At 50.2% G+C, this 26157-nt stretch overlaps 1 protein-coding gene across 1 annotated transcript in view; it reads right to left on the bottom strand.

Moving 5' to 3' along the window:
* Positions 1–6158: 6158 nt before the first annotated feature.
* ADCY5 (adenylate cyclase 5) overlaps positions 6159–26157 on the bottom strand; it is a 227328-nt gene continuing 207329 nt past the window's right edge. Inside the window, exons 15-21 of the mRNA XM_006884227.1 lie at positions 24573–24748; positions 21213–21242; positions 19964–20096; positions 12801–13064; positions 11523–11727; positions 8763–8887; positions 6159–6547 (exon numbers count right to left, since the gene is read on the bottom strand). Coding sequence (XP_006884289.1) covers positions 6419–6547; positions 8763–8887; positions 11523–11727; positions 12801–13064; positions 19964–20096; positions 21213–21242; positions 24573–24748 — 1062 coding nt within the window. The 3' untranslated portion in view covers positions 6159–6418. The remainder of the gene's footprint in view (positions 6548–8762; positions 8888–11522; positions 11728–12800; positions 13065–19963; positions 20097–21212; positions 21243–24572; positions 24749–26157) is intronic.

Raw genomic sequence — 26157 nt, 5'->3', positions numbered from 1 at the left:
CAACGTCAGTCCCATTCTACAACAGTGGCACCATGCAGTATTTTTCCTTTTGTGACTGGGATATTTCACTCAGCATAATGGTCTCCAGAGTCAACCATTTTGAATAATATTGCATGAGTTCCTTGTTTTTCAATGCAGCATAGTATTCCATTGTGTGAATATACCACGGCTTCTCTATCCATTCGTTTGTTGATGGGCACTTAGGTTGTTTCCAACTCTTTGCTATTGTGAACAAAGGTGCAATAAACATGGGTGTGCATATATCTGCTTGGATGTCAGTTATGGTCTCTTCGGGGTATATTCCCAGTAGTGGAATTGCTGAGTCAAATGGTATCTCTGTTTGCAACTTTTTGAGAAAATGTCGTACCGCCTTCCACAGGGGTTGCACCATTTTACACTCCCACCAACAGTGAATAAGGGTTCCAGTTTCTCCACAACCTCACCAGCATTTGTTGTTTGCTGTTGTTAAATTTTGCTATTTTGACTGGGGTGAGATGATATCTCATAGTTGTTTTAATTTGCATCTGTCTTAGAGCTGGGGATTTTGAACATTTCTTCATGTGCTTGTTAGCCATCTGAATGTCGTCTTTGGTGAAGTGCCTGTTCATATCCTGTGCCCATTTTCCTACTGGATTATTTACCTTTATCTTGTCGTGGTGCTCAAGTATTTCATAAATTCTGGATATAAGTCCCTTATTTGATATGTTATTACCAAATGCTTTTTCCCAGCTGGTGGCTTCCCTTTTTACCCTGTTGGAGAGGTTTTTGGACGTGCATAGGGATTTGAATCTTAGAAGATCCCATTCATCTACTTTATCTTCTCCTGGTTGTAGGTTGTTAAGTCCTTTTCATATTTGGTTTCAGGTTAACCACTGCACTGAGCTAGACTCCACCTTTCACCTGTTCATGTCATGTACCACCTATTGGATCGCCTGCTGTGCCTAAGCTCCGTGCGTGCCAACAGAATTCATGCCCATGCATTCTCTCACCTGGCCTCTGGGGAAGTTGTACATCCATCTTGACTCCATTTTTGCAGTGTTAGTCACATCTTTCCTTTAAAGGTTTCCATGGCTATCTCCATTCCATGGCTTTTAGAGTAAATTCCAAACTCCTAAGCATAACGCTGCTAGGTCTTCATGATGAGGGTCTTACCCACCCTCAGAATGGCTCTCTTCCCTCCCCCAGTTACAACCATACAGCCTCTGACCTCATGCACCTGGACTTAATCCTCTGGTTGCTTACGTGTGCCCTTTGAGCTGTCCTACTAGAATTCTGAAACCAGGGAGCTCGAGTGGCCTAGTGGTAGGTAACATGCTGCATGGCAATCCATGAAGACATGCTATTAGAGTCCATCAGCTGCTCTGTGGGAGAAGGATGGGCAGTCTCCTCCTGTGTGATTGATAAACTGCCCTGAAAGCCCACTGGAGGTTCAGCTATGGGCCAGTTCTGAATCAAAAGTAAACCACTACCCAATCAGAATTCTGAATCCCAATCGGTCCCTCTGATGAAGACTAAGCCTCACCCTTGACTGTCGTCACATAGGTATAGGATCAGGGCATCTAGAATTCTTCTATGTGACTTGGCCCATTCAGAGATGGTTGAACCAGAAGGAGACTTACTCTGTTTCCTTTCAAGAATCTATACCAAGGGGTAGAGACAGGGAATCTGGGGACAGGGACTGGGACAAAGAATAGGGAAATGGCAGAGCTCGACAGCTGTAGTTTGGAAATTAGTTGATCATCAATATTTGGGATGCTCTTTGATTTTCAGCCTGTTATGAATTTATTTGTGTCTCTCAAAACAATACGTTGACATACCTGTAAATGTAACCTTGTTTGGAAATAGGGTTTTGAAGAGGTTATGTATTGGGTTGCCATGAGTTAGAATCATATTAAAGGCAATTAATACCCCACCAGTTACCATGAGGTCACACCACAGCAGGGTGGGTCCTACCTACACCTGGTGGTGTCCTTGTGAGAAAGAACTGAGAGACAAAATGACCATGTCAAGAAGCATCCAAAGGTGGCCTGGGTCTACCAGAGGCTGAGCAAGACAAGAAAAGCTCTTTCCCGAGAGAATTCAGAGGAAACACCGCTCTGCTGAAACCCTGAATCCAGACTACTGGTCTCCGGAACTGTGAGCCAGTGTCTGTTGTTTCAAGCCCTTCACTTTGTGGTACTCTGTCATGGCAGCCCTTGTTCTACCAAACCAGATTCCCTGGGGTGGGATCTGTGGTATATTTTAAAGTTCTTCAGTGGCTTTGATCACTGAGTTGGAACTGAACTGACAGCACTGAGTATTGAGTCTGATGATTATCCAGAACTGGGATGCATATATCTACAAGGAAGTTGAAACTGACTCACCAGCTGGTAATAGTAAAGTGCCTGAAAATACTCGTTTCTACCACAGTCAGAGCGTATGACTGGAGTCGATAAGAGAACTTTGTCTCCTTCCAATAATAAAGCTATCTTGTTTGCTCTTGGTGGCTTCCACTACTTGCAGCTAAGTGTTAAGTAAGATACCTCCTTGATGTGCCTCTTGGCAGTTCAGCTGGACAAAGCAAATTGTTCTTTCTTCTGTGTGCTCAGCATGCCCTTTAGACGTCTCTATTCCACCCAGCTCTTTTGTGCTGAAATCATGTCTGGCTGTCTCTTCCCTGAGATTAGGTTTTGAGAGGAAGAAACTAGGAGAAGAGAAATTGTGTGACCTTAGTGAGATCTTCATGTATTTTTCTCAGACTACCCACCCACCTTCTTTCAGCCCATCTACCCTCATCCCATAGCCCGTTCCTGTATTTTGAGTAATAGGAACCAATTCTGTCTGCTCCCTTGCAGTTGGGTGCTTTGTATATACTGAGCACTTCGTAAACTCATGCCAAGCTGAAGGGATAGAGCATGGAATACTAGTGAAGAAATTAATGACATAATGCCTTGGTTACCCCTTGTTACCATATGTCACTGAGTTGGAACCAACTCATAGCTGGCCCTCTGTCAGGTTTTCAGAGGCTGCAAATCACATAGGAGATTGCCCATCTTTCTCTCATAGAGCAGCTAGTGGATTCAAACTGCCTTTCTTTGGGTTGGCATCACCACTCTTTACCCACTAGGCCACCTGAGCTCTCTTACTCTTTGTTAGCTGACCATTGTTCCTCTGTGTAGGTTTAGGATTCTGTGTGGGTGTAGGATTCCCAGCTGAGAATATAGACACAATTCTAACCACCTCATCGTTAGATGATAAAATGTTAGGTGGGACAGTGTTAGGGGGTGGGGGGAGAGAGAGAAAAGATTCTCAAGAGTTAAAGTATCAGGAAAGTATTTACTCATTCTCCGAGTGAGGAGAGGGGCCAGGTAGGGCAGCTGGAAATTTTACTGTAAAATAAGCAAGGAGGGTGATGGCTGGAAACAGAGGAGTCTGTTTAGGCAAGTGCTAAGTTAGGGGACCGTGAGGTGTATTTGGGAAGTGGCTTAGTGATTCAGGTGGGTGATGGGGTGGAGGTTCCTCACAACCTTGTTGGTAGAGTTGGGTATGACTCACAAGGACCTGATGAACAGCCTACTTGAAGCCTGGCCTCTCCTGTGCCATCCTCATTATCTCTGAGACACTAGAGCCCTTGCTGAAGTCACGGTGTCAGTCCATCTTGTTGGGGTTCTTCCTCTCCTTCGCTGACTTTCCTTCCATCTTTCCAAGCATGATGTCTCTTTCCAAAGCATAGCCTTGGTGAGATAGTTCCTTCCTGTGGAGTGGGAAGTCTTAGGATATTCTTGGGCTTTGGGGTAGTTTTCCATCAGAAAGGAGAGGGCTCTAAAACATTTTTAATACTGGGAGTGTCATTAACTCTTTCACTTATCATTGTGCAAATAATGAAGTTGGGCTAAATCTTTGGTGAAAGATCTCTGACTGTAACACACTTTGTTGTTGATGTTAGTGCCACGGAGCCAACTATCATCCTTAGCAGCTCCGTGAACAACAGACTAGGCTAAAATGTGAAATCTGGTGTCCAAGCCGTAAAGATTTATTAATATATATTTAAAAATAAAAAAAGGATAGAAAGCCCTTCACTATAGATGGCCTTGGTGGGACAGCGCCCCCGTGTGGTGTGGATGAATCTGTGCTCATCGCTTTGCCTCCCTGCCCAGCACTCCACAAAGGATCCAGATCATCCCCAACCCCATCCTCTACCCTCCCTGGTCCCTGCCGCGAATCAAATCAAGACACATCACGAGTGAAAGTGTTTAATAGTTAAATTATTTAAATAGACTTTTCAATTTCCATGGGAAATCATAATCGTATCCGTTTTTGCAAGAGCAGGAATAAAAAGAGTGCACACCCCTTAGAGGGAATGAAGAACTAGCACTGCACGTAGTCAACAGTCACTGCTGGGATGGCGAGGGACGGGATCCCCAGAGGTGGGGGGGCATGACCAACAAAGGGAACACGGATGAGCTCTGCACACACACTTTTCTCAGGTTGGAAGCAGGAGGGAAGGCCAGCACCACCGCGGGCCGAATGGGACGAGGGAGCGACACGGAGAGAGAGCCAACCCCGCACACAGCGCGCGGAGGGGCGGTGCGCACGGAGGGCGAGCAAAAGCATGGACGCCTTCAGGATTAGCAGTTTTCCCTTCCTAGGTGTTGCTTATCTGGGCTGGGTTCCAACTGGGTGGGTGTACGGGGAGGGCAGGGTGGTGCTCGGGTTCAAGGAGAGATGCAGAGAGGGGTCATTCAAGAAACGTCCCAGCAGCGAGCATGCACCTCCCGCCTCACCTCCTCAAGCTCTTTGGGAGGTGAGACTAGCTGCTCCAACAGGTGGTGAGATCTGACTGAGCACAGGGCCGGGGGGATTTTGCCTGAACAGATACTTATGTCAGTGTATCATCTTCTATATGCCTCGCTCACAAGTTAGAAAAATAATATCATTCCCCCCACCCCATGGCAAAAGCAAATACTAGACAGGGCAGGGAAGCCGGGCTCTGCTGCTTCTGCATACTGGCTGGCAGCAGAGGGCAGTTGCACCCCCTGACTCAAGGTATCAGCTCTGGAAAGAATCTGCATCTCGGTCAAGCTGAGAAAGGCCGGCAGGGTTAGGGCTCTGCCAGACCTCTCCCCTGCCCAGTAGAGGCCCTGGCCTCCCTCGTCAGCAAATGCAGCCTCTCTCCAGACATCTGCAGACACCAGGGAGTGGGGGTGGGAGGTGCCTGGCAACCACAGTGCTTGTGCACAGCTTCTGTGATGCAACAGGGCCTCAGATGGAAAAGAAACGGTGTGGGGACTTTTCATTCCAATTGCATTTTACGTTCGGGGAGTGATGTGTGTGTGTGTGTCAGAGATGCGGTGATTTAACTATGCATTCTCCTATCTCAATGTACGTGACCCCTAACAGACAGGGGCCCGGTTCCAGCTGTGTCTGGACAAATGGAAAACTGCCAAGTCTGAAGGGAGGGAAACAGGCGTCCCGGGTGAGACCAGTCCACGGCATGAACACACACACACCCATACACCAGCACGTACACCGACATACGTACGTACAGTACAAATGAGCACGAACGCCCCGCTGTGCACAGCTGTTTTCTAATATAGAGAATTTACAAAATATAGAATTTGGTATATCTGTTAGATCTCCAAGGTTTTCAATAATACAAAATAAAAAATACAAAAAAGACAAGTTGGGGTCCCCGCCCCCTCCCACCGCCCCACCCCCAAGTGGCATCTCGCTGAATCGTTCCTCTGCGTTGGTTTGTGTGTCTCTTAACACGCATACAACTAGCATAGTCTAAAGAAGGGCACACACGTTTGTTTTATTTAATAAATATTTTCCTTCTGCTCAGAACCACTACTCTTTCTTGCATCCTCGTGCCTCCCCCATGCAGTTTTTTTCTTTGCTCAGGGGGCACCATGTGTGATGGGCGGGAGGGTACCTGCCATGAAGGCGAATCCTTCCAAACTCAGCCCTCCTGTCAGAGCGCAGCTCGCAGCCCCAGCCTGAAAGGTAAAGGCTCCCTGGGAAAAGCGGTCCCCTAGGCTTCGAGGTCTCCCCAGAACAGAGTCGAGCTGCTTACCCACCATCAGAGGCTGAGCCCCCACGACTCGGGTGCTGGGCTGCACCCCCCTGGAAACGCCCCTCCCCACTGTGCAGCAGCACCTGTCAGAAAACTCAAGAATCACACTTAGTCCAGCAGAGTCTTCTACAGAGGGAAACATCTTTGGTCAGCTTGGTGCTTGCAGGACGCTGGCACCGGCGGCCTGTGACGAGACTGCTGCCCACCGGCGAGGGCAGCAGCTGCTTCTGGAGTCAACGTGGAAAATCTAACCTGCGCGGCCACGTGGGCTGGAGTGCAGGTCCCACCTGCCCACCCAGAGCACAAGGAGGCCGTTTCCGTTTCTCTGAAGGCCAGGCTGCCTGGCACCGTGGCCGGCAGCTGCTAACTCAGTGGGGGCCCTCCATTGAGGAAGTAGGTCATCATCTCGCCTTTGCCCTTGACCTTGACTACACCCCGGCATTCCAGCTGGTAGGTGTTGGCGGCCAGCACCTGGTACATGTCTGTGGTGACCTGAGGAGGCAAAAGAGGAGAGAGGGTGGGTCACAGGTGACCAAAGCCATGGATAGCAGTGGGGGTGGAGCCCTCTAAGTCCCAACCCGGACACTACTACCCTTGATGTTAGGGAGGGAACAGCCCTTCACTGCAGGGCTTCTGAGGGACAGACAGCCCCTCCTCTTGGAAGTGCTGGCGCATGATGTCAGCTGCTGCTTATGAACAGCCACCTGGACCAGCAAGCACCTGAGACATGACGTCATCACTATTCAAATGTGGTCTCTAGGTAGTGACCAATTACTACATGCTGTCATCAGCTCACAGACAGGAGTGCCAATGAGTGTCAGCGCACGGACAATGAGTGTCAAGGGCTCAGAAACTGTTTCAGCAGCGTGATATCCCAAAATTTCCGAGTACAGAATCAGAAGTGAGCTCCAGGGGCCTCATGAGAAGCTGCACTGCAATCCCAAAGGCATAGAGCAAATCCACCAGCTGCTCCTCGGGAGAAGGATGGGCTATGTCCTTCTGTGGGATTTACCGCCTGTAAAACCCAGCTGCAGCGTCAGCTAGGAGTTGGTTCTGACTCAACGGCACACAACAACAAGATGCCAAATTAGAAATCCTTTTAAAGGCTGGCTGGCATTTCACCACTAAGTGTGGGAGTTGTGTGCTTTTCTCTTGTTAAGTGTCTCTTGTTAAGTTGTGCTTAATCTTCCAAAGGGGTAAGCACTACTGTTAACTCTCCCTCTCAGCAAATCTTATCACTTGCCTGAGGTTACGCAGCTAATAAACGGCTCAGCTTGGATTCACAGCAGAGCATGCTGCCTGTCTCTGCTTTAGCTTTTGTAGCCGACTAGAACTCACAGGAGGCTCCACCCTTGGATGGAGTAAATGGTTCACAAACTCAGCTGCTGCCCAAGTCCACCCAGGGGCTTCTTAAAAGGAAGCTCTGATGAGCTACTTCTGAAAAATCAGCCACAGACAGCCCAAAGGAACACAGTTCTTGGCCACACATGGACCACTGGAACTGGAACTGACTGAAAGGTTTCAGTGTCGTAGGTTAAGAGAGAGACACTGGGAGAGATGTGGGCAGGGAGAAATAGGACAGAGGCCCTGCAAGAGAATCCACAAATTCTTTCTAAGCATCATCACGGCTTCCCCTACCCTGGTCTCTCCACAACACCTCTGATGCGTGTCTGAGTGCCACTTACTGTCAGGGGCCAGGGAGGAAGTAGAGTGAGTAGGAGTTGTGGTGGGCTGCGAGAGAGCCTGCCTTTGAGGGAATGGTTTCCTGTGCAGTGAAGCCTAGTGCAAATATGAGGTGCAACGTTATTGCAGGGGCTGACAGGACCCCCGTGTCTGTCCACAGCTGAATTTATGAATGAAGCTAGAAATTCAAGCATATCCACCCCCTTCTTCTTTCTTCACAACCTCCTGATCCATCTTGCACCCCCTTCACCCTGGCTTAGGGATGGTGAGGGGGGAAGGCACCTCACAGAGCATCCAGGAGCCAGCCAGGCTGGGTCTGGTCTGGTCAATGCCATCATTGAGGTCAAGACCCTTGGTCCAGGGATTCCCCAGAGGAGAGAGGTAAAGGGATAGGGATTTCAACATGCAATGTGGATAAGGGGCATTAAAAACATCCCTTGAAGAACACTGAAGCCAGAAAAATGATCTGACTTTCCCACAGCCTCACAGGAAAGAGGGGGCATGTGGGAGCACAGCACCAGAGCCCAGTCCTGGTACTGTTCCTCATCAGACTGGTGAAAAAGGAATCAAGGAAGACCTGAGGAAAACAAATAAAACCATCCCTGGGTCCAGCAGCCTGGTCTGGCTCACTTTGGACCCTTGGACCAGGCCCCTGAGTGCTGGGGGCTCTGCTGGGTTAAGTCCCTGATCACCAGAGGTGTCTATTTGCTCTGAGTGGTTGGGTCAAGGGCGGTGACTCCCATTAACATTTCTGGTTTGGCATCGGCCCCCAGGCTTCCCACCTTACAATTCCTCATCCTGCCAGCAGAGGGTGCTGAACAGACTCGGGATCTGTCCAAGGTGCTGAAAGCGGCAATACCAATGCGCTCTCTAAGCATCTGAGACATCAGCACCCACTTCACCTCTGCTGACTCTGTTGCAGAAATTCTGACTTGGGACCTGTGAGTGGTCTGCTCTGAGGCCCTGTGAGCACTCAGAAAAGGGTCTTTGTGTGGGCAAAACCGTGGTGACACCCTGCACTCACCTGGATGCGGTCAGGCACACCGGTGCTGTCCATGCGGCTGGCCACATTCACGGTATTACCCCAGATGTCGTACTGAGGCTTTCGAGCCCCAATCACTCCGGCCACCACAGGACCAATGTTGAGCCCTGCAGGGGACAAAAATAAGCCACACATATCAGTGTCAACACCAACTCCTGCCTGGCTGGCCCTTCCTCAGCACTGGATTCTGAAGACACTCGCACCCTCCAGGCCTGAGGCCATCCCTAACCTGAGTCTCCTGCTCGCTAAGACACAGAACCGATTTCAAAGTCTCTTCAACTCCCCAGAGCCGTGAAAGCTGGATGACCCCAAAACTACAGCTCTGTGATAATCCTTATCCTTACACGGAAACAATCCCCTGAAATCGCCTTAAAATGAAACAATAGTTTAGCTTAACTAGTAAAGACCATGTACACGGTCCTCTTTCAAGAACTACCTAGATGGTCTCAAACAACTCAAAACTCACTGACATCAAGGAGGAACAGGCTCTGAGTTGATGCCGTAAGGTGTCTTCGCTATGATTCACATGGAGGAGATCACTCATCTTCTGAGGAGCTGTTGGTGTGTCTGAACCATCAGAGGTTTGGCTTTTGGGTTAGAAGGGCAACTCCCTAAGCACCAGACCAGCAGAGCTTCCTTAGGCTGACAGGAGAAACTCAAACGACTGTACAGAAGCCTTAGGAGGTGAGGCGATGCCAATGAGACAAGAACTAGCAACTCAGAAAAGGAGGCTAAGAACGGCTGTCCAACCTGAAGAGCGTAACCCATGTGGCTGAATTGTGCAGCAGAGATTTGACTCGGTGCATGTTTTGCTGGGTATATGCTCAAAAAGGGAGCGCTGGCGGCTTAGTGAAAGGACTTGTGTTGCCACCCAGAGGCAGCGGTTGAATTCAACAGCTAGCTACACTGCGGGAGAATGAGGGGCCATTTCCTCCCATGTGATTTGCAGCCACTGAAAACCTGATGCAGGGTCAGCCGTGACTTGGTTCTGACTCAAAGACACATAACAACAACATGCTCAAAAACAACAGAGATACTTTTTCTAAAAAAAAAAAAATAATAAGTTTGCTAAGTCCAGCCAGTGCTTGCATGTGCTTGTGATCCAGCTCGGCTCCCGTGAGTCTGCCACCATGATTCAGCTCACAGTGCCCTCTTCACAGGCTCCAGTGACCTTCTGAATCATTCCATGGCTTCTCAGTGAACCCAGCTCCTCACCATCACCTCAGACTCAACCTATCAGAATTCATCATATTCCCCTTTCTCCCTCCTCTGGCTCTCTCAATGGTTCACTCTCTCATTCTTAGAATCCATCCCTACACCGTACCTCTGCCCCACTCCCTTCTCTGTGAGCTCTGGGGCCGTCCATTCTCAGTATGATACTGTGTCAGTACAAATAAGAACAGCAAAAATACCCTGAACATCACAAAACAACAAATCCAGAGCTGTAATTTGGAAATGATCTTGTGCAAATGATCAAAAAGTCCAAGTCATTGTCACAGAGTGGGAACCATCCCAGAGTTGACACCCCAATGGGTTCTGAAGTTGTCACAGTCACATGGGACGAAATGGGCCAGCTTTCTCTCTTGGAGCTGCTGGTGGATTCGAACCACCGGAGAGGTGTGGCCTCTGGGTTAGCAGCACAGCGCCCTACGGACTAGACCATCAGAGTTCCCTGTATATGCAGTAGGGTGGTCAGAAGTCAGAATGAGTATGCAAATATATATCAAGTTTTCACTGTACTGTCCTTTCAACAAGAAACCCTGGGTGCCAGGGTCAGCTATGATCTGAAAGGTCAGCAATTCACACTTACCAGCTCTCCTCAAAGTTATCAAAGGAGAGTGGAGGGATGACCGTGAGGTAGACTTTTCACTCTACGGCCACCATTTTTTCTCCAGCAGGTGTAACTAAGAACGAGCTTTTTAACAGTTGACTTTACACCCTATAAAGCACATGGAACTCAGCAATAACCACCTTGACTCACTGTTTTCTAAGACTTGGGAAAAACTGAAGTATCAACTCATTGTCAATGTTTCATGAGTATCTTCACAAGTTTAATTTTTTTTTAAAATAATGTTTCATTTTGCTAACAATTTTATAGACTCTATTTTCAATATTCTTGTGAAGTCTGAAAATCTAAGGAAGGGTCTGAACAGGTTTATGAATTTAGAATTTAAAATATACTAAAGATTTACTTTCTCTGTCTTACATTTTGATAGCATGAATGTGAAACCCTTTAATGTTACTAAATCAATAGAAATCCTGGTGGTCTAATGGGTTAAGTGTTAGAATGCTAAAGGAAAGGTCAGCAGTTCAAGTCCACCAGTCCTCCAAGAGAGGAAGGTGAGGCAAACTCGTCCCATAAAGATTTACAAGTTCGGGAACCCAAGGGAGGGTTGCCATGAGTGGGCTGTTGATTTGATGATGTCAGTAACTCTGGGGGAAAAAAAGATACTGCCAAATAATGTGTGGCAGCTACCAGGTCAGGATCCTTGGCAAATAGCTCCTCCACGAAGTCTTCAGGGCAGATGCTGCCATGGTGCTGTCATGTCACCTGTATGAAATCAGGCAGGAAGCATCGCCCAGCCCCAGGGAGCTGCTGTCAGTGACCTGTGCCTCCCCCAGGGCCATGTGCTATGTCTGCTGCCCCTTGTCGTCTGTCGCTGGATTGGGATGGTGGGTTTGGTAAGGCGTGGGGTGGGGGGGTCCTGTAAGTACTCAGCACTTCCTGGGGACCAGCCTCACCAATCTTCATCTGGAAGTTGTTGAAGGAGTGCTCGTTGATGTACTTCATCTGGTCCATGAGCTTCATGGCAAAGTCGGCCAGAGCCTTGATGTGGGTCTTGCCCACCTTGTCGTAGGTGGAGTCGTTGAGCCCCGAGGCGGCCATGTAGGTGCTGCCGATGGTTTTGATCTTTTCCAGCTGCTTGAACCGGTCCTCGCTGATGATCTGGACACAAGGAGGCCAAGCCTGGGTCATGCCCAAGTCTGGAGCACTGAGGTCCCCACAGAAGGACAAGCGTGGTCAGGGAAGGCCACAGCACAGTGCCTTGTGGCCGCCTCTTCACACAGTCAGGGGCTCATCTCCACAGTAATCTCCTATGAGGCCCCCAACACTCCTGACATAGCAAGGCCTCCTTCCCGCTCAACTCCCCCACCCCATGGCTGTGGGCTTCCTGCTCCCCTCACACCAAGAGCCCTGGGGGTGAGGCTAGCTGTCACTCCCAAGTCCTGTACCTCAGTAAGGCTAGAGGACCACCTTCCCCTTTGCTGCCTCCGGCCTCCACGCCACGCCGGAAAGCCTTGACTTTCCCCTGTAGGCTGCCATTCTCCTATCTCCCGACCCAGTCAGGAGCTTCCCCAGGCCTGCATCAGCCAGCTTCAGTCACCCCACTGCTCCAGGGGTCTCATAGGCCGTTTCTGACACTATTATTCTCTCTTCATGGGTGCTTAGGGCCCCAAACCCCTGCATCCCTGCTGAGGCTCCTCCCCACGTTCTCACCACCTGCTTGTCCTTCTGAACCCTCAGGGGAGCTCCCAGAGCTGAGAACACCCTACACCCCAAGGTCTTAATAAATAAGTGAAAAAGTGTCTCTTCCTCCCTCTGCTGCTCCAGCCTTGCATCTCTGTCCTGGCTTCTCCCTCGGCTTGAGCTACACCTTCCCTTGGCTCCCTCGAAGCCCCAGGACAGACACTGGCACTATTTCCCAAGCCCAGACGACCTGTCCAGCTGTGGGTGGCACGAGAGAGAGGTGAGGAGTGGGTAGGGCAGTGAAAGGGCTGCGGAGGAGCACAGATTTCTAGTTCAAAGAGCCCAAATGGAACACCCAGCCCTACCATTTACTGGCAAGACTCATCCCCTCTCTGCACCTGTCTCCTCCTCCATAAGGTGATGACGGGAAAGGGAACTGCATGCAGGAGCTTGGAGCAGGCCAGGCTCCGACAGCACCCAGACCACCGCCATGCCCCTGTCAGGAGGGGAAGGAGCGCCAGGCCCGGAGCACACCCTGCCCCACCCCTCACCTCGTCGAAGTCAGCGATGATCTCATTGAGCAGCCGCAGACACTCGACCCCCTCGTTGTTGGCCTCCAGCTCCACGTAGAACTCGGAGAAGTTGGCGATGGAGGCGAACATGACAGCCACGCACTCACAGGACTGGTAGTAGAGCTCGTCATTGCGGCGCTCGCGGGCCAGGAAGTGGGCGGCCACGTCCTTGGGCAGGATGTTGTGCAGCAGCCGCCGGTTATAGGCCTGCAGCTCCTCCATCTCCTCCTTCTCCTCCGTGGCCTGGGAGGGTGGACGAGCACCAGTCAGAGATGAGGCAGGGCGTGGAGGAGTGGGGGGTGGGCAGGTCAGAGAGGAGTCAGGGAGGGGAGAAGGCAGAGCAGGGAGGAGGCAGGTCAGAGAGGAGGCGAGGAGGGGTGTCAGGTCAGAGAAGAGTCAGGGAGGGGAGGAGGCGGGGCAGGGAGGAGGCAGGTCAGACAGGAAGCAGGGAGGGGAGAAGGCAGGTCAGAGAGGAGGCAGGGAGGGTAAGAGGCAGGGAGGGTAAGAGGCAGGTCAGAGAGGAGGCAGGTCAGAGAGGAGGCAGGGTGGGAAAGAGGCAGGGTGGAGAGGAGGGAGGGCGGATGCTGAACAGCTCCAGCCATCTGATACCTACACGTTTTAGGGTCTCTACACTTGGAGGCAAGGATTCTGGGGCTTCGTCTGACATACTTTGGACATGTTGCCAGGAGGGACGGGTCCTTGGAGAGGGACATCATGCTTGGGAGGGTGGAGGGACAGTGCAGGAGGGGAAGGCCCTCTATGAGATGGATTGATTCAGTGACTGGGGTAATCGGGATGGGTGTGTCAGAGGCAGTGCAGGATAGAGCAGGGTTTAGGGCTGTTGTGCATAGGGTCGCTATGCGTCGCAAACCACTCACGGCACATAACAACAAACAACAACAACAACACCTTTCTAGCTTCCTCTGCCTCCTCATTTGCTAGAAAGAGCTCCTGACGCTTTGACAATCAAAAGAGAAAGATGCTTTCCGTGCCTAATTCTTGGCTCTACGTACTTGTCTCATAATGTCTCAGTGGAGAAAGAGGATGGGTCCCTCCATGAGCTGACACAGTAACTAGTAACAGGCTGAAACCGAACAGCTATAATGAAGCTGGACGGGACCAGGTAACGTGTTACACGAGCACAGCCGACTTGAAGACAGCCCACCACTCTCCCTTCACCGGCCTCTTGGAAAGTGATGGAACTGAGGATAGGGATCTTGAATGAGGGAATGCAGCGGATAAAACAAGTCCTGGGAGAAAGGTCAGAACGGTTCTCTCTAACCAAGACTGGAACTGGACGGCAGGTTAAAGCGATGGTCCAAGAACCATACCCATTACCCCTCCAGCTGCCCAAGTGTACCCTCAGTTTTTCACTTTTATTTTTTTTAATATCAGATAATGAACTCTGTAATGCTGACTGTTACTTTTACTAACTGACTCCCCATGAAAATACCATGTAAAACCTGACAATTCTCCCTTCTTCTCATCAGAGGACACTCACTTGCACTGGTCCTCAGTGATGATATGGACAGAAGGAAGCCTGGACCATTCCTAAGTCTGGAGCATCTGGGGTCTCCAGAAAGACAGAAGTCATCAGAGAAGGTCAAGTGTGGCCAGGCTGGCCGAAAGGTACAAGTGCTGCAAGGAGGGGGCACTGGGGCGTCCCCCTGACATTGACTCTAACCCAGCCTGGACCTTAGCAACTGGAGTCTGAGGCCATTCCCCCTCTGGGTTAAAGGGAGTGTGTGTAGCCCATTGGGTCAAAAATCCAGCTGGGGCACAAAGGGGAAAGAGAGGTGATCATTCTACCAACATTTGACCAAAGCCATCAAGGTTCACCAGAGATTACAGAGCAACATCTTCTGGCCACTGTGCCCTCAAAGGCAAACATATGGGCTCCAAGAACACTTGAGTGGGAGTGACTGTGTCAGTCAAAGGGCTGAGAAGGACAATTACCAGGGCTCTTAAAGGACCTAGCCAGTCCATAAGGTAGTGCTGGTGGCTGAGGGACATGGAAGGGTGCTGCCAACCCAAAGGTATGTGGTTTGGATCCATCTGCTGCACTGTGGGAGGAAGATGGGCAATCTCCTCTCTTGCAATTTGCTGCCTCTGAAAACCTGTTGGAGGGTCAGCTAAGGGTTGGTTCCCACTTAATGATATATAATAATAGCCAGCCCATTTTTGCAGCTAAACGTTGTTGTTAAGGGCCGTCAAGTCATAGGTGACTCATAGAGACCCTATGAACAAAAGACCTGGACACTTGTTTAAATTTCATCCTTTCCCCAGGTTCATAGGGTTTCCGAGGCAAGCTGTTTCAGAAGTGGATGCCACTCCTGCTTCCAAGCTTGTTTTAATCGGGGAGCTCCACCCAATACTGTCCACCATGGGTAACCATTATCACATTTGACACATCAATGTCACAGTGCTCGGTTTCTAAACAACCGTGAGTTACCTCTGTACAGCAAGTGGACAGACCAGGGCTATACAACCTACAAGAATGTTCCACCAAAAACAATTAAAAACAGACCTGAGGGCTGCAGATTAAAGTCTCCCACCTTTGGCTTCGTAGCATCACTTTCTGTCCACTATTTGGCTGCAACCAACCAGAATCTCCAGAGGAGGCTATGGTGGCCCAGTCCAGGAATTGTACCCCTAACCCAAAGGCGGGGACTCTCTGGCAGTTCGAATCCACTGGTGGTTCCACAGGAGAAAAGTGGGCAGTCTCCTCCTATGCAATCCACAGCCTCAAAATCTCAATGGAGGGTCAGCTGTGAGTTGGTTCTGATTCAAAAGCAATGAGTTTGAGTTTTTGAGAATCTTCAAAAGGGCCAGGACTGCTGTGATGCTTGCTGTCTGTCTTGCCCACACCTGCCAACCTGGGTTCAGCAGTAATGAGAGCAAATAGCCCTACACTGACCCTGAGATAGGTAAGAGGGTCCTTGACTGCACGTGGTTGTGTCAGAGGAAGTTTCTAGAACTAATAAGCAATGATGTCAGTTTAAAGACAAAGGTACACCTGATCTAAGCTATCTTTTCATTTACTTGCTATGCATCTAAAAATTAGACAATGACTAAAGATGACAAAAGAATTGATGCCTTTGAGTCATGGTGCTGGAGAAGATTCTTGAACATCTCATGGACTGCTAAGAGAATAAACAGATCTGTCCTGGAGAAAGTGAGATCAAGTTTCTCCTTGGAGGCAAAGATGGCAAAACTCCCCCTCACATACTCTGACTATGTGGTAAGAAGGGCCAGTCCTTAGAAAAGGCCATCATGTTTGGAAAGGTGGAGGGTCATCATAGGAAAGGAAGGTTCTCATCACTGTGGAAGGCGGTATGACGCTTTCTCAAAAAGCTGCAAATAGAGATACCATTTAACCCAGCAATTCCACTACTGGGAATATATCCCAAAGAGACCATAACTGACACCCAAGCAGATATATGCACACCCATGTTTATCGCAGCTTTGTTCACAATAGCAAGGAGTTGGAAACAACCCAGGTGCCCATGGTATATTCACACAATGGAATACTATGCTGCATTGAAAAACAAGGAACTCATGCAATAATATTCAAAATGAGTGAGCCTGGAGGACATTATGCTGAGTGAAATATCTCAGTCGCAAAAGGACAAATATTGCATGGTGCCACTGCTGTAAAATGGGATTGATATCAGGGTTGGGGTAAGACTGAGAAAAACTGGATAAATTGTGTATACTGCACTGAAACAGATGAGGGAGTGAATAATTTAAAAGCGATGTATGATAGGGTATTACGGTTATCACAAGAGTCCACAATTAAGGTTGCATAGTGGAATGTACTTGGGGTGGTGGGAAGGGTGCAGGGGGATTGTGTACCAGGGAGAGAGTGTTTCTTTTACTTTTAAGAGAGGAGCAAACTGGGGGGGGGGGAGGAGAGGGCTGGGCGGGGAGAGAAGTGCAGCAATGAATGAATGGAAATCCAAAATCTCTGTAAATGTTCATTAAAATTATAAAAAAAAAGGAAGATTCTCAAGGAGACAGATTGACACAGTGACAGTAACAATGGGCTCTGGCATGTTGGAGATCGTGAGGATGGCACAGCATAGGGCGAGTGTCACATCCCTTATTCATAGTGTTGCTAGGAGTCGTAGTTGGCTCATGGGCACCTAACAACATTATGGACCTCACCTTCCTTCCATCCACCACCCTCACTGTTGATGGGTCCAGGTACAAGCTTTCTGCCTTGACACTTGAGGCCAGAAACCATTGCTCCTGTGAAGCAGAGCGTCCCCCTCGTAGGAAATAAGGGCTCCCTGCTCCCAGCTCTAGAATAGGGAGGCAGAGGGCAAGAAAGCTGTAGTGGAAATAGCAGGCTGCTCAGAGGAGCCACAGCAGCTAGTCCCTCTGCTTCTGACAGCTGTGCCTGCTGAGGCCACATGTCTGTGTCCCAAAGAGCTGAGGTGCATTCTGGTACCTCCCAGAGTGTTCATTTGATCTACCCAGGAGGTGACAGAAATGTGACCATGCCCCTCCCAGACAGCTTCTGTCTGGGCAGAGTAGAGGGAGGGGCTGGGGTTGGGAACAGAGGTGCTGCTGGAAACAGAAGCCAAGCTCCCAGATAGGTCTGGTACCTCCAGTTACATCTAGGGGGAATCCATGCTGTAACACACTGGGCCACTGCCAACACAGGCAGATGCTTCTAGGACTGTGCCCTGGCAGGGCAAGAAGGCTCAGGGGTCTCAAATCTCTTGGTGGTCGGTTCTGTGGGTGGTGGACTTTGTGGGCTTTGAGCACTGAGATCAGGAGGTTAGCTCCTCAGCCCCTCCCCCCACCAGGAGCCTCCTGGGTAAGGGCATATCGTCAGGTGGGCATGAGGAAGCTGCAGCTTCACACGTGGATTCTGCTTCCCGAATTGCTGAATGGACAAGGGAGTGTGTCCTCTCCACCACGGAGCCAGCAGAGAGGCCATCACACAGGACAGGGAACATCTGGCCTTCCGGCTTCCACCCCCAGGACCAGGGACATGCTCAACCTGAGCCTGATCTAGCTTCATCCACACTTCCAAAGAGGAGGCGCTGCAAGCTATCCCTGAGGTCAGGCAGGGGACAGGAGGGAGTGCTCACGCGTACACCTGTCTGTGTGTGTTGGGGAGGGGACACAGGACCACTCTGTCAGGAGTCCACTACTTCAGGGGCAGGCCAAGCCATTTTCTTTATAGAGAATTTCTCTCCAAGCGAGCACAGTCTGGGCCTGCTGAGAATAGAGGAAGTAGAAGTTGCTTTGCCAATTATGCAGCAAAGTGTCCCCACTCGCTGGGAGCTGAGGCTGCCTCCCAGCTCAACAAAACCGAAACCTCCTGGTAGGACTTTGCAGGGGAGCTTCAGATGACTTTCATTCCTGGTGTAAGGGTTTGGGGGATGAAGGGAACTGCAGACATCCCCCTTTCCCACCAGCACCTGGACCTCCAGTTTCCTCAGACACTGTGACTCCAGGCTCAACAGCAAATCAAGCTTCAGACAAGACAGGTGGACCAGATGGCTTTCAAATTTTCAACTGTATTTATTTCATATTCTTTCTCCTTTTCTCAAAGGTCTAGAGGAAGATGTGGGGTAGAGAGAAGTGCCACCTATCACGAAGTTCTGGTGAAGAGAGGGCGTCACTGAGACAATATACTCTTGAGTCACCTACACACATGTACAGATGTATATACAAAGGCTGTTATGACTGAATGCCTCCCCTACCCCTGTGCTGAAATTGTAACCCTAGTATATGAAAGTATGAATGTATTTGGAAACAAGGTGTTTTGTTACATTAATGATGGCATGCCAGTGTAAGGGGGTCCTAAATCTAATCACTTTTGAGTTATAAACAGAGGACAGTAGACCTGGCACACACTGAGGGGGATGAAAAAGCCAGACAATGGTAACAGATGCATCTATAAGCTACTAGAAGGTAAAATAGACGACCAAGGGCCTTTCCACACGGCCATGCCCTGAATTCAGAATTTTGACCTCCTGATCTGTGAGGCCGAGAGGGTGGTAAACAATGCCTTACAAGGGGCTGAGAGGAACTGAAAGGTGGGCTTCTGATGGCCATCTCACAACTCAGACCAGGCTTTTCCATCCAACGTTCCCTTAGATGCCAACTATTATCTATTAGAAACAACAGACCTTCTGAGGCATCACAGCAGGTAACGGGGGTCTAACACGGAGCACGGACAGCCCTTCCACCAGGTGGCTGTCCCCAGGACAAGGCACACAGCTCAGTGGGCAGCTTCCAGCCTCGGCCTGTACTGCCCAGTACAGGGGCTGAGCTGCCATGTCCAGAGGCACCCATCACCTCTGCTGCTGTCCAGCCGCCTGGGAAATGGGGCACCAGGAACTGGGTAGGAGCATGTGGCAGCATTTCTGGACTTCTACTCGGACAGTCTTTGATGGTCATTTAATTCATCCTCCTCATAGGGAGTGGGCAAGCCCTTCACACAGTGATGGTGGCCCCTGTATCACTCACCTCCTCCTGCTCTTTCTCCCCCTCCCACCTGTGCCCACCATCAGCTGGCCACACTTCCCCTGTCCACACCTCCCCTTTGGCCCTGCCAGTGGACACACCATCCTGGGCTCATCCACCCACCCCCATGTCCTGCCAGTGGACACACCATGCTGGGTCTGTCCACACCTCCCCTATGGCCCTGCTGGTACCATGCTGGGCTCATCCACACCCCACCCCCATCCTGCCAGTGGACGCACCATGCTGGGCTTGTCCACACTGCCTCTGTGGACACCTACCTGTGAACATACAAGCACTCAATATGTTGCCCTAAAAGTATACCTCCTGGTAATCATAACCACATAAAAATGTGATATAGCTCAAAAAAGAAATTCCAATTTCATTTTCTGGGGGAGGAAATACCTCTTGGGTCCATCTGAGTCTCAGTACTGTTAAGGATGAGTTTGTCTGGAATGATTTCTGAGGCTTGCCTCTTGGCCTCAGAGAATAGGGAGCAGGCCCGTGGGAAATGGGGCAACAACTGGTTAGGATGAGGCCCGAGCAGCGTACCTGGGACCAAAGCCTGGCCCATGCAAGGCAGAAGAGAGAGCCAGCTCCCTTCCTGGAGCTGGCAGGTGTGGGCGCCTCCCCACCTGCCCCAGCCCCCAGCCACCCACCTGCAGTTTCCAGAGGAAGTCAAGACGAGCAGTGGACTCCACCTGCTGGGCGTGCAGGTACAGGGCCAGCACGAAAACCGAGATGATGATGGGCGTCACCACCTTCAGGGCCACCTTGGTCGCATGCTCGGGGCTGCAAGTGGAGGTAGATCTGAGATTTCCCTGTCACCTCATGTCGGGCTCCACGTGCCATCTCTCCTGATGCTGTCCTCACTTCCACTCCAGCCGCCTTTCCTCTTTACCTTTATGCTCAACATTTGCCTGAGGTGTGCCTCCTCCAGGAAGCCTTCCATGCTGGCAGCCCACCTCAGCCCCTGCCCCTACCTGAATGATCTCTGAAAGTTTAAAGGGCAGCCTGCTCACCTGTCTGTCTCAGTGGTCAAGACCATGGCAGAGGGTAAAGGTAATAGGCACCTCGAAAGCCATACTGGCCCTGCCCTTGGCTAAGCTTGGGCAAGGCTCTTCACGTCTCTGAAATTTGTCTCCTTGTCCTAACATGAAATAGCAATATCCACATTGCAAGATCATGTGGACGATTAAACATGCGGTGTGCAAAATGCTCAGTATAACCCCCAATAAACAATGGGTACTCCCACCGTGGCAGCTCTTATTGTCTAATATATCTCGATTGACACTCTTCATAAATGCTCTCAATAAAATCAGCTATTCTCAACCTGATCCTGTACCAGTCAAGAGCCCCAAACCTTGCAAGCTGCAATGCCTGTTCCTGCCCAGGCAGCAGCCGTCACTGGGGCCTCTGCTCTGCTTCCCACTCTGCCGCCTCTGGGAGTCAAAGGGGATCAGGCGTCCACCTCTTGTGTCTGGGGTCCTGACCTCTCCAGGCTACAGGCTTTTAAATGAGGCCCGTGGAATGATCTGTGACTCCGGTGACCACATCACTGTGGTTGTGGATCTTCTTGTTATGTGCCAAGTTGGAAGCAACTCCTAGCTGATCGTCCAGTGGGTTTTCAGAGGCTGCAAGCAGCACAGGAGCTATCCCATCTTTTTCTAGAAGAGTGGCTCATGGATTGGAACCACCTACAGTTGGTTGGCTTGGCAGCACAACTCCTTATTACTTCCCCCAACAAGGACTCCTTGGTACTCTGGTGGAGGACGGCTCTCCTGGCCTATCCCAGACCCTCCTTTACCTCCCAGCTTGTCCCAAAGGTCCCCGCTGCCCCCGACCTGGGCTCTAGCTCCTCCATGCGAGGACAGGGAGATCCGAGAACAAGGAGAAAGAGTGACTCACCACTGGGAGGTCCCGTTGTTGTTGAAATCTCTGTGAACAGAAGTCAGGGCACATGGTTCAGAACCATGTGTCTGCATAAGGCCGCCTATCAGAGCCCACGCCCCGCTGTGCGGCCCCAAGGCTCAGCCCTTCTGTCGCCGCTGTGGCTGCTCCTCCCCAATCATTACTTCTGTAGACTCTCAACTGCCTTCAGGACTCACAGAAAGACCCAGTTCTGACTAGGATCTGATCACCATGACCATAGTCCCCAAGCTACCCTAACCTTAGACAATCTATCTAGCCAATGCCGGCCCCCATCTCCCACCCCAACCCTCCTCCCTGCCGACTTCAAAGGGAGCGAGAGATGGGGAAGGGGAGCTCAACAATGTCTACAGCGAAAGTCACATGTGAAACATAGCTGGCCCTGCCCGAAACATGCCCTATGTGTAAATGACACACCAGGTTCTGAAGAATCAGTGTGAAAAAATGATGAGTGACAAAGGAGACCTTCTGTATCTTCATTTGAGACATAGAAAATACAGCATCAATACTTTTGGTGTTGATTATATTCCAAAATGATATTTTTAATATACTGATTAAATGTTGTTGCTATGGACTGGCAAGTCAGAGCCAACTTAGGGCTGACCCTCCAGTGGGTTTTCAGAGACAGCAAATCTTAGGACAGGAGTGTGCCCACTTCCTCCCACAGAGTAGGTGGTGGGTTCAAACTCTGCGTCTTCATGTTAGCAGCACAGCCCCTTACCACCCGCCACCAGTGCTCATTATTACGTGGATCTGTGTCCCACCACCAAGGCAGGCACTTGGATATACATGATTTCTTTTTATTTCCTCATCCTCGTAGCAACCCAACCAAGTAGACAAGGCCACCACAGAACGTTGGATAGTCTGCACCCGCTCAAATGTGATACACAGGCTCCTGCCCCTGCTAGTCAGCCCTGCTCTGCACTGCGTTTGCTGGTGAGGTGCACCTTTTCCTCTATAGTTAGGCAGAATTATCTCACAAAACTTCGTCTTTGAAGTTATAGAAGCCCACATTTCTGGAAAATTTGAAATTGCACATAAGGCTTGTATTAATATCTCTCCTGAATAATACACCCCAACCAGGGTCTCCTGGCCCAGAAACGACTTCCTTTCTTGGCAGTCAATATTAGTGGTGGAGGAGGAGAGGCTGAGGGTGGGGAGGAGCAGTTAGAAAGAGGAGATAAAATTTACCACCCCAATAGCCAAAATGTGGAAACAACCTAAGTGCAAGGGACTGGATAAACAAAATGCGCTGTGAAATACAAACCATGGAGTATTACTCAGCACAAAGAGAAATGCTGATGCGTGCCACGACGTGGATGGACCTCAGAGACGCCACGCTGATGAAGCCAGCCAGGCACAAAAGGAAAAGTGCTGTACTCTTCCACTTACAGGGAAAGAGAAGCCATTGTTCACCAGGTACTGGGCTTCTTTTTTGGGTGATGAGAAAGCTTTGGGGATCGATGTGGTGAAGGCTGCACAGCAGAGTGAATATGTCACAGCAGGTACTCTTAGCTCTGGTTCAAATGTTACATTGCAGGTGGACCCCAGAGGTATTGTGGGCGAGGTTCCAGAGCACTGGGATAAAGCGAATACTTCAACAAAGTGAGTCACACATGCTTTTTGTTTTCTCAGTGCTTTTACAAGCTATGTATACGATAGTCTATGAGATGCCCAATAGTCAGAAAAATTGTGAGAGTTATCAAAATGTGGCTCAGAGACCACAAGTGAGTACACGTTCTTGGAAAAATGGCATCAACGGATTTGCTCACTGCACAGCTATGACAAACCTTCAATTTATAAAAAAAAAAAAACCACCACAAAAAAACCAAAAAATCCCACAAAAAACAAAAACAAAATCCAACTCACACTATCTGCAAAATATAACAAAGTGATGTGGAATGAAATAAGGAATGCTTGTGTGTATTTCTTTTTCACCAGAATAAAACTAAAACATTTGAAAGATAAAAAAGAATCTTTTTTTTTCACCACCCCACCAAGGTGGTCTCTGCCTCTTCCTTGGGCTCCAAGAGGACGCAGCTGCTCCATGCCCCAGCTCCAGACCCTGTCCCCAGCCCCCCACGACTGCAACCCTTCACTGGTGGCGGTGTTGTGAGGTGCCATCGAGTCGACTACGACTCAGGAGTGACAGGATGAACAGTTAGTTCTGAGCCTTGTCCTAGCCTGTGCCCTCCATCGTCTCTGATGTGCTCAAGCCCATTCTTACAGACCCTGTGTCATTTCATCTTGTTGAGGGCCTTCCTTTCCACCCCTCATGACACCTTCCTGGTCTCACCTGCTCTCAGGGACACAGACCTGTCATGCACTTTTTTCTTTTTTGCACTTCCCGGTGTGTGCCTAAGGGTTCGTAAGGGGAGGAAAGGGTGCTTTATATGAGGGCCTTTACATGCATTTACAACAATGAGCATTGTTATTCCTAGTTTGTTAAGGAAAACAGTGAGTTTCGGGAAGATTAACATGTGTATGTTTGAAGCTGAAACTTAAACTCAATTCAGCTCAAAGCTGTAGCCCCTTCCACTCCTGGAGTCACTTCTCCAGAAATTTGATGACCTAGAGTGCACCCCATACACCCCCACTCCCGGCTGTGTGGCCTACCCTTTCTGAGTCTCAGGTTTTAGGGTCTGTGGAAGACAATCCCTGCTTTCAGGGATGCTGGCTCTCTAGGAGTTGTGTGTAAATGAGAGAAAGTTTCCCCCGGCAGAGGTAGCTTCACGGGGGCAGGCTTGTGAGGGGGCTGCCCTGCCTCTGATGGAAATCTCAGGAAAGAGAAAGGTGCCCCGCCACCAACACACACACCTGGAGTGAGGCACTGAGGGACCAGGAACCGCTGTGTACATCACCTTTGAGCAGTACCCAAACTACCAACCTTCCTACTTTTTCCTTATAGGTGGCCCTGTCTGCTTTGCTGGGTTGCTATGAGGGTGTATAAGGAAAAGGCCTAATGCATATGGATTGACTGGCCTGGGATGGATCACAGAGCTTGCTACTAACAGAGGCTGCCTCCTGCTCTCAGCCTGAGCTCTGCCTCCAGGCCTAAACTGCTGGAGGCAACTGGAATCTGGTGCAAACATGGCTCAGCAGCTGCCCCAGCAGGCCAGCAACAACTCAGTGAAGACACAAGCCTGGAAGTGGCAGGACAGTACGGAGCAGATATCATGAGTGTCCCTGGCCCTGCCTGCTACCCACAGAGCATGGCCTGCAGCTGGGGAGGGACAGGACACTCCCCTCCCACATCCCCTGCAGCCCCTGGGGGATCCAGGTCCACCCACCTCCCTGGTGCCCCAGACTCAGTAGAGGGCGTGAGGGAGGGCTGCATACATGGCGTTGGCGGTGACCAGCAGGTCGGCATTGTCAAACAGCGTGACCCCGGGCACCTCGACGACGAGCACGTAGATGAGTTCAATGGCCAGCATGAGCACCAGCTTCCCGATGCAGCTGATCTGCAGGAACACGGAGCAGGCCAGCAGGCTGAGCAGCACGCTGTAGGTGAAGTACTGCAGAGAGAGGGGCTGCATCAGCTCCCCGGCCCTCCCCCAGCGTCTTTCCAGCACCAGGGCCTCAGGCAGGGCACGGGGTGGCTGAGGGGCCTGGCATGTTCCTGCTGATGCCAGCTTGCCAGTGGGCAGGCTGCAATATGAAGAGGCCTGGTTAGAAACCAGGAGAGGGAGCTCCTGTCAATTTGGCCAGGACCCGGCAGTACGGGCCAATGGTTAGTGCTGGGCTCTGGGCTCAGGCCGCCCTGGGTTTCATCCCTGGTCCAACAGGGACTTGTGTGACTTCAGCTCCTTCCTCAGACCCTCTAAGCCTCTGTTCCCCCACAGAGGGTCAGGAATCACAGTACCAATCTCAAGGGCTCACTGTGACGAGTACATATAACAAGGTACTTGGATCAGTGCCCGGCATCCCTCAAACATTTTGGGGTACGTAGGCCCCCAGTTCGTAACCTGTAATCCTGAAATTTGGAAAACTTCTAAGTGTTCCTACAACTTTTGTTATCGCACCACCCAAATTTACTTTGTCTGGCAGCAGTAACACCCATCTCTCCTATCTGGCGGCGTCTAGATATCCACTGTCCAGCCACCCAAGACTCCTTCTACCTGTTGCTTCAGAAACATAGCTGTGTTTCTTTATCAAGTGAGGACTCGAGGCTGGCCCTCAAGTCAGACTGTACTGGCGATGTGAAGTCACTTGTTAAAAATTGTAGATATTCTAAAGTCTCTGGTACACCTGGCTTTGGAGGTACACCTGGCTTTGGAGGTTTGAGGCAAAAGCCTCGGGTCTTGTACCATTCATTTACTTTGAGGGTATGCCTTCTGGTCTCTGAACCTCAATTCCTTGCATAGACACCTGAGGGGCCAGACCAGGTGATCTTGGAGTGGGCTTCCATGCCTTTGTTCCTAATGCCAACCACAAACACATCAGCCTCTATTTTTCTGCCCTTTCTTTTAAATTTAGCCACATTATTTCTGACTCAAGCATTAAAACTCTTATTCATGGCCTGTTCTTTGGGCTTACATACAGAAATATTTGTATATATACGGTGGCCTAGTAGGTGGAGGGACGGCAAAAGGGATGAAGACCCTTGACCAGGTGGATTGACACAATGACTGCGGCAATGAGTTCAAGAGTGTCAGAGAATGTGAGGCTGGCGCAGGTAGGACAGGCTTCAGGTCTGTTGTTCAGAGGGTTGTTATGGGTCATACTTGACTTGACTGCACCTAGCAACAGTGACAACAACAAGTAAGGAAGGAGTTGTGCTGTCAGCCCACTCCAGCGACTCCATGGGATAAAGATGGGCATTCTCCTCCCATATGGTTTACAGCCTCTGCAAGCCCTGCTGGAGGGTCAGCTACGAGTCAGTTCTGACTTGAGGGCAATGAGTAATAGAGTGTGTGTCTTAGAC

This window comes from Elephantulus edwardii, unplaced genomic scaffold, assembly GCF_000299155.1.
Source record: "Elephantulus edwardii isolate Elephantulus edwardi_28Jun2011 unplaced genomic scaffold, EleEdw1.0 scaffold00032, whole genome shotgun sequence".
Taxonomy (NCBI): Eukaryota; Metazoa; Chordata; class Mammalia; order Macroscelidea; family Macroscelididae; genus Elephantulus; species Elephantulus edwardii.
The sequence above is the reverse complement of the archived record's forward strand: the minus strand, read 5'-3'. Positions and strand labels throughout refer to the sequence as shown.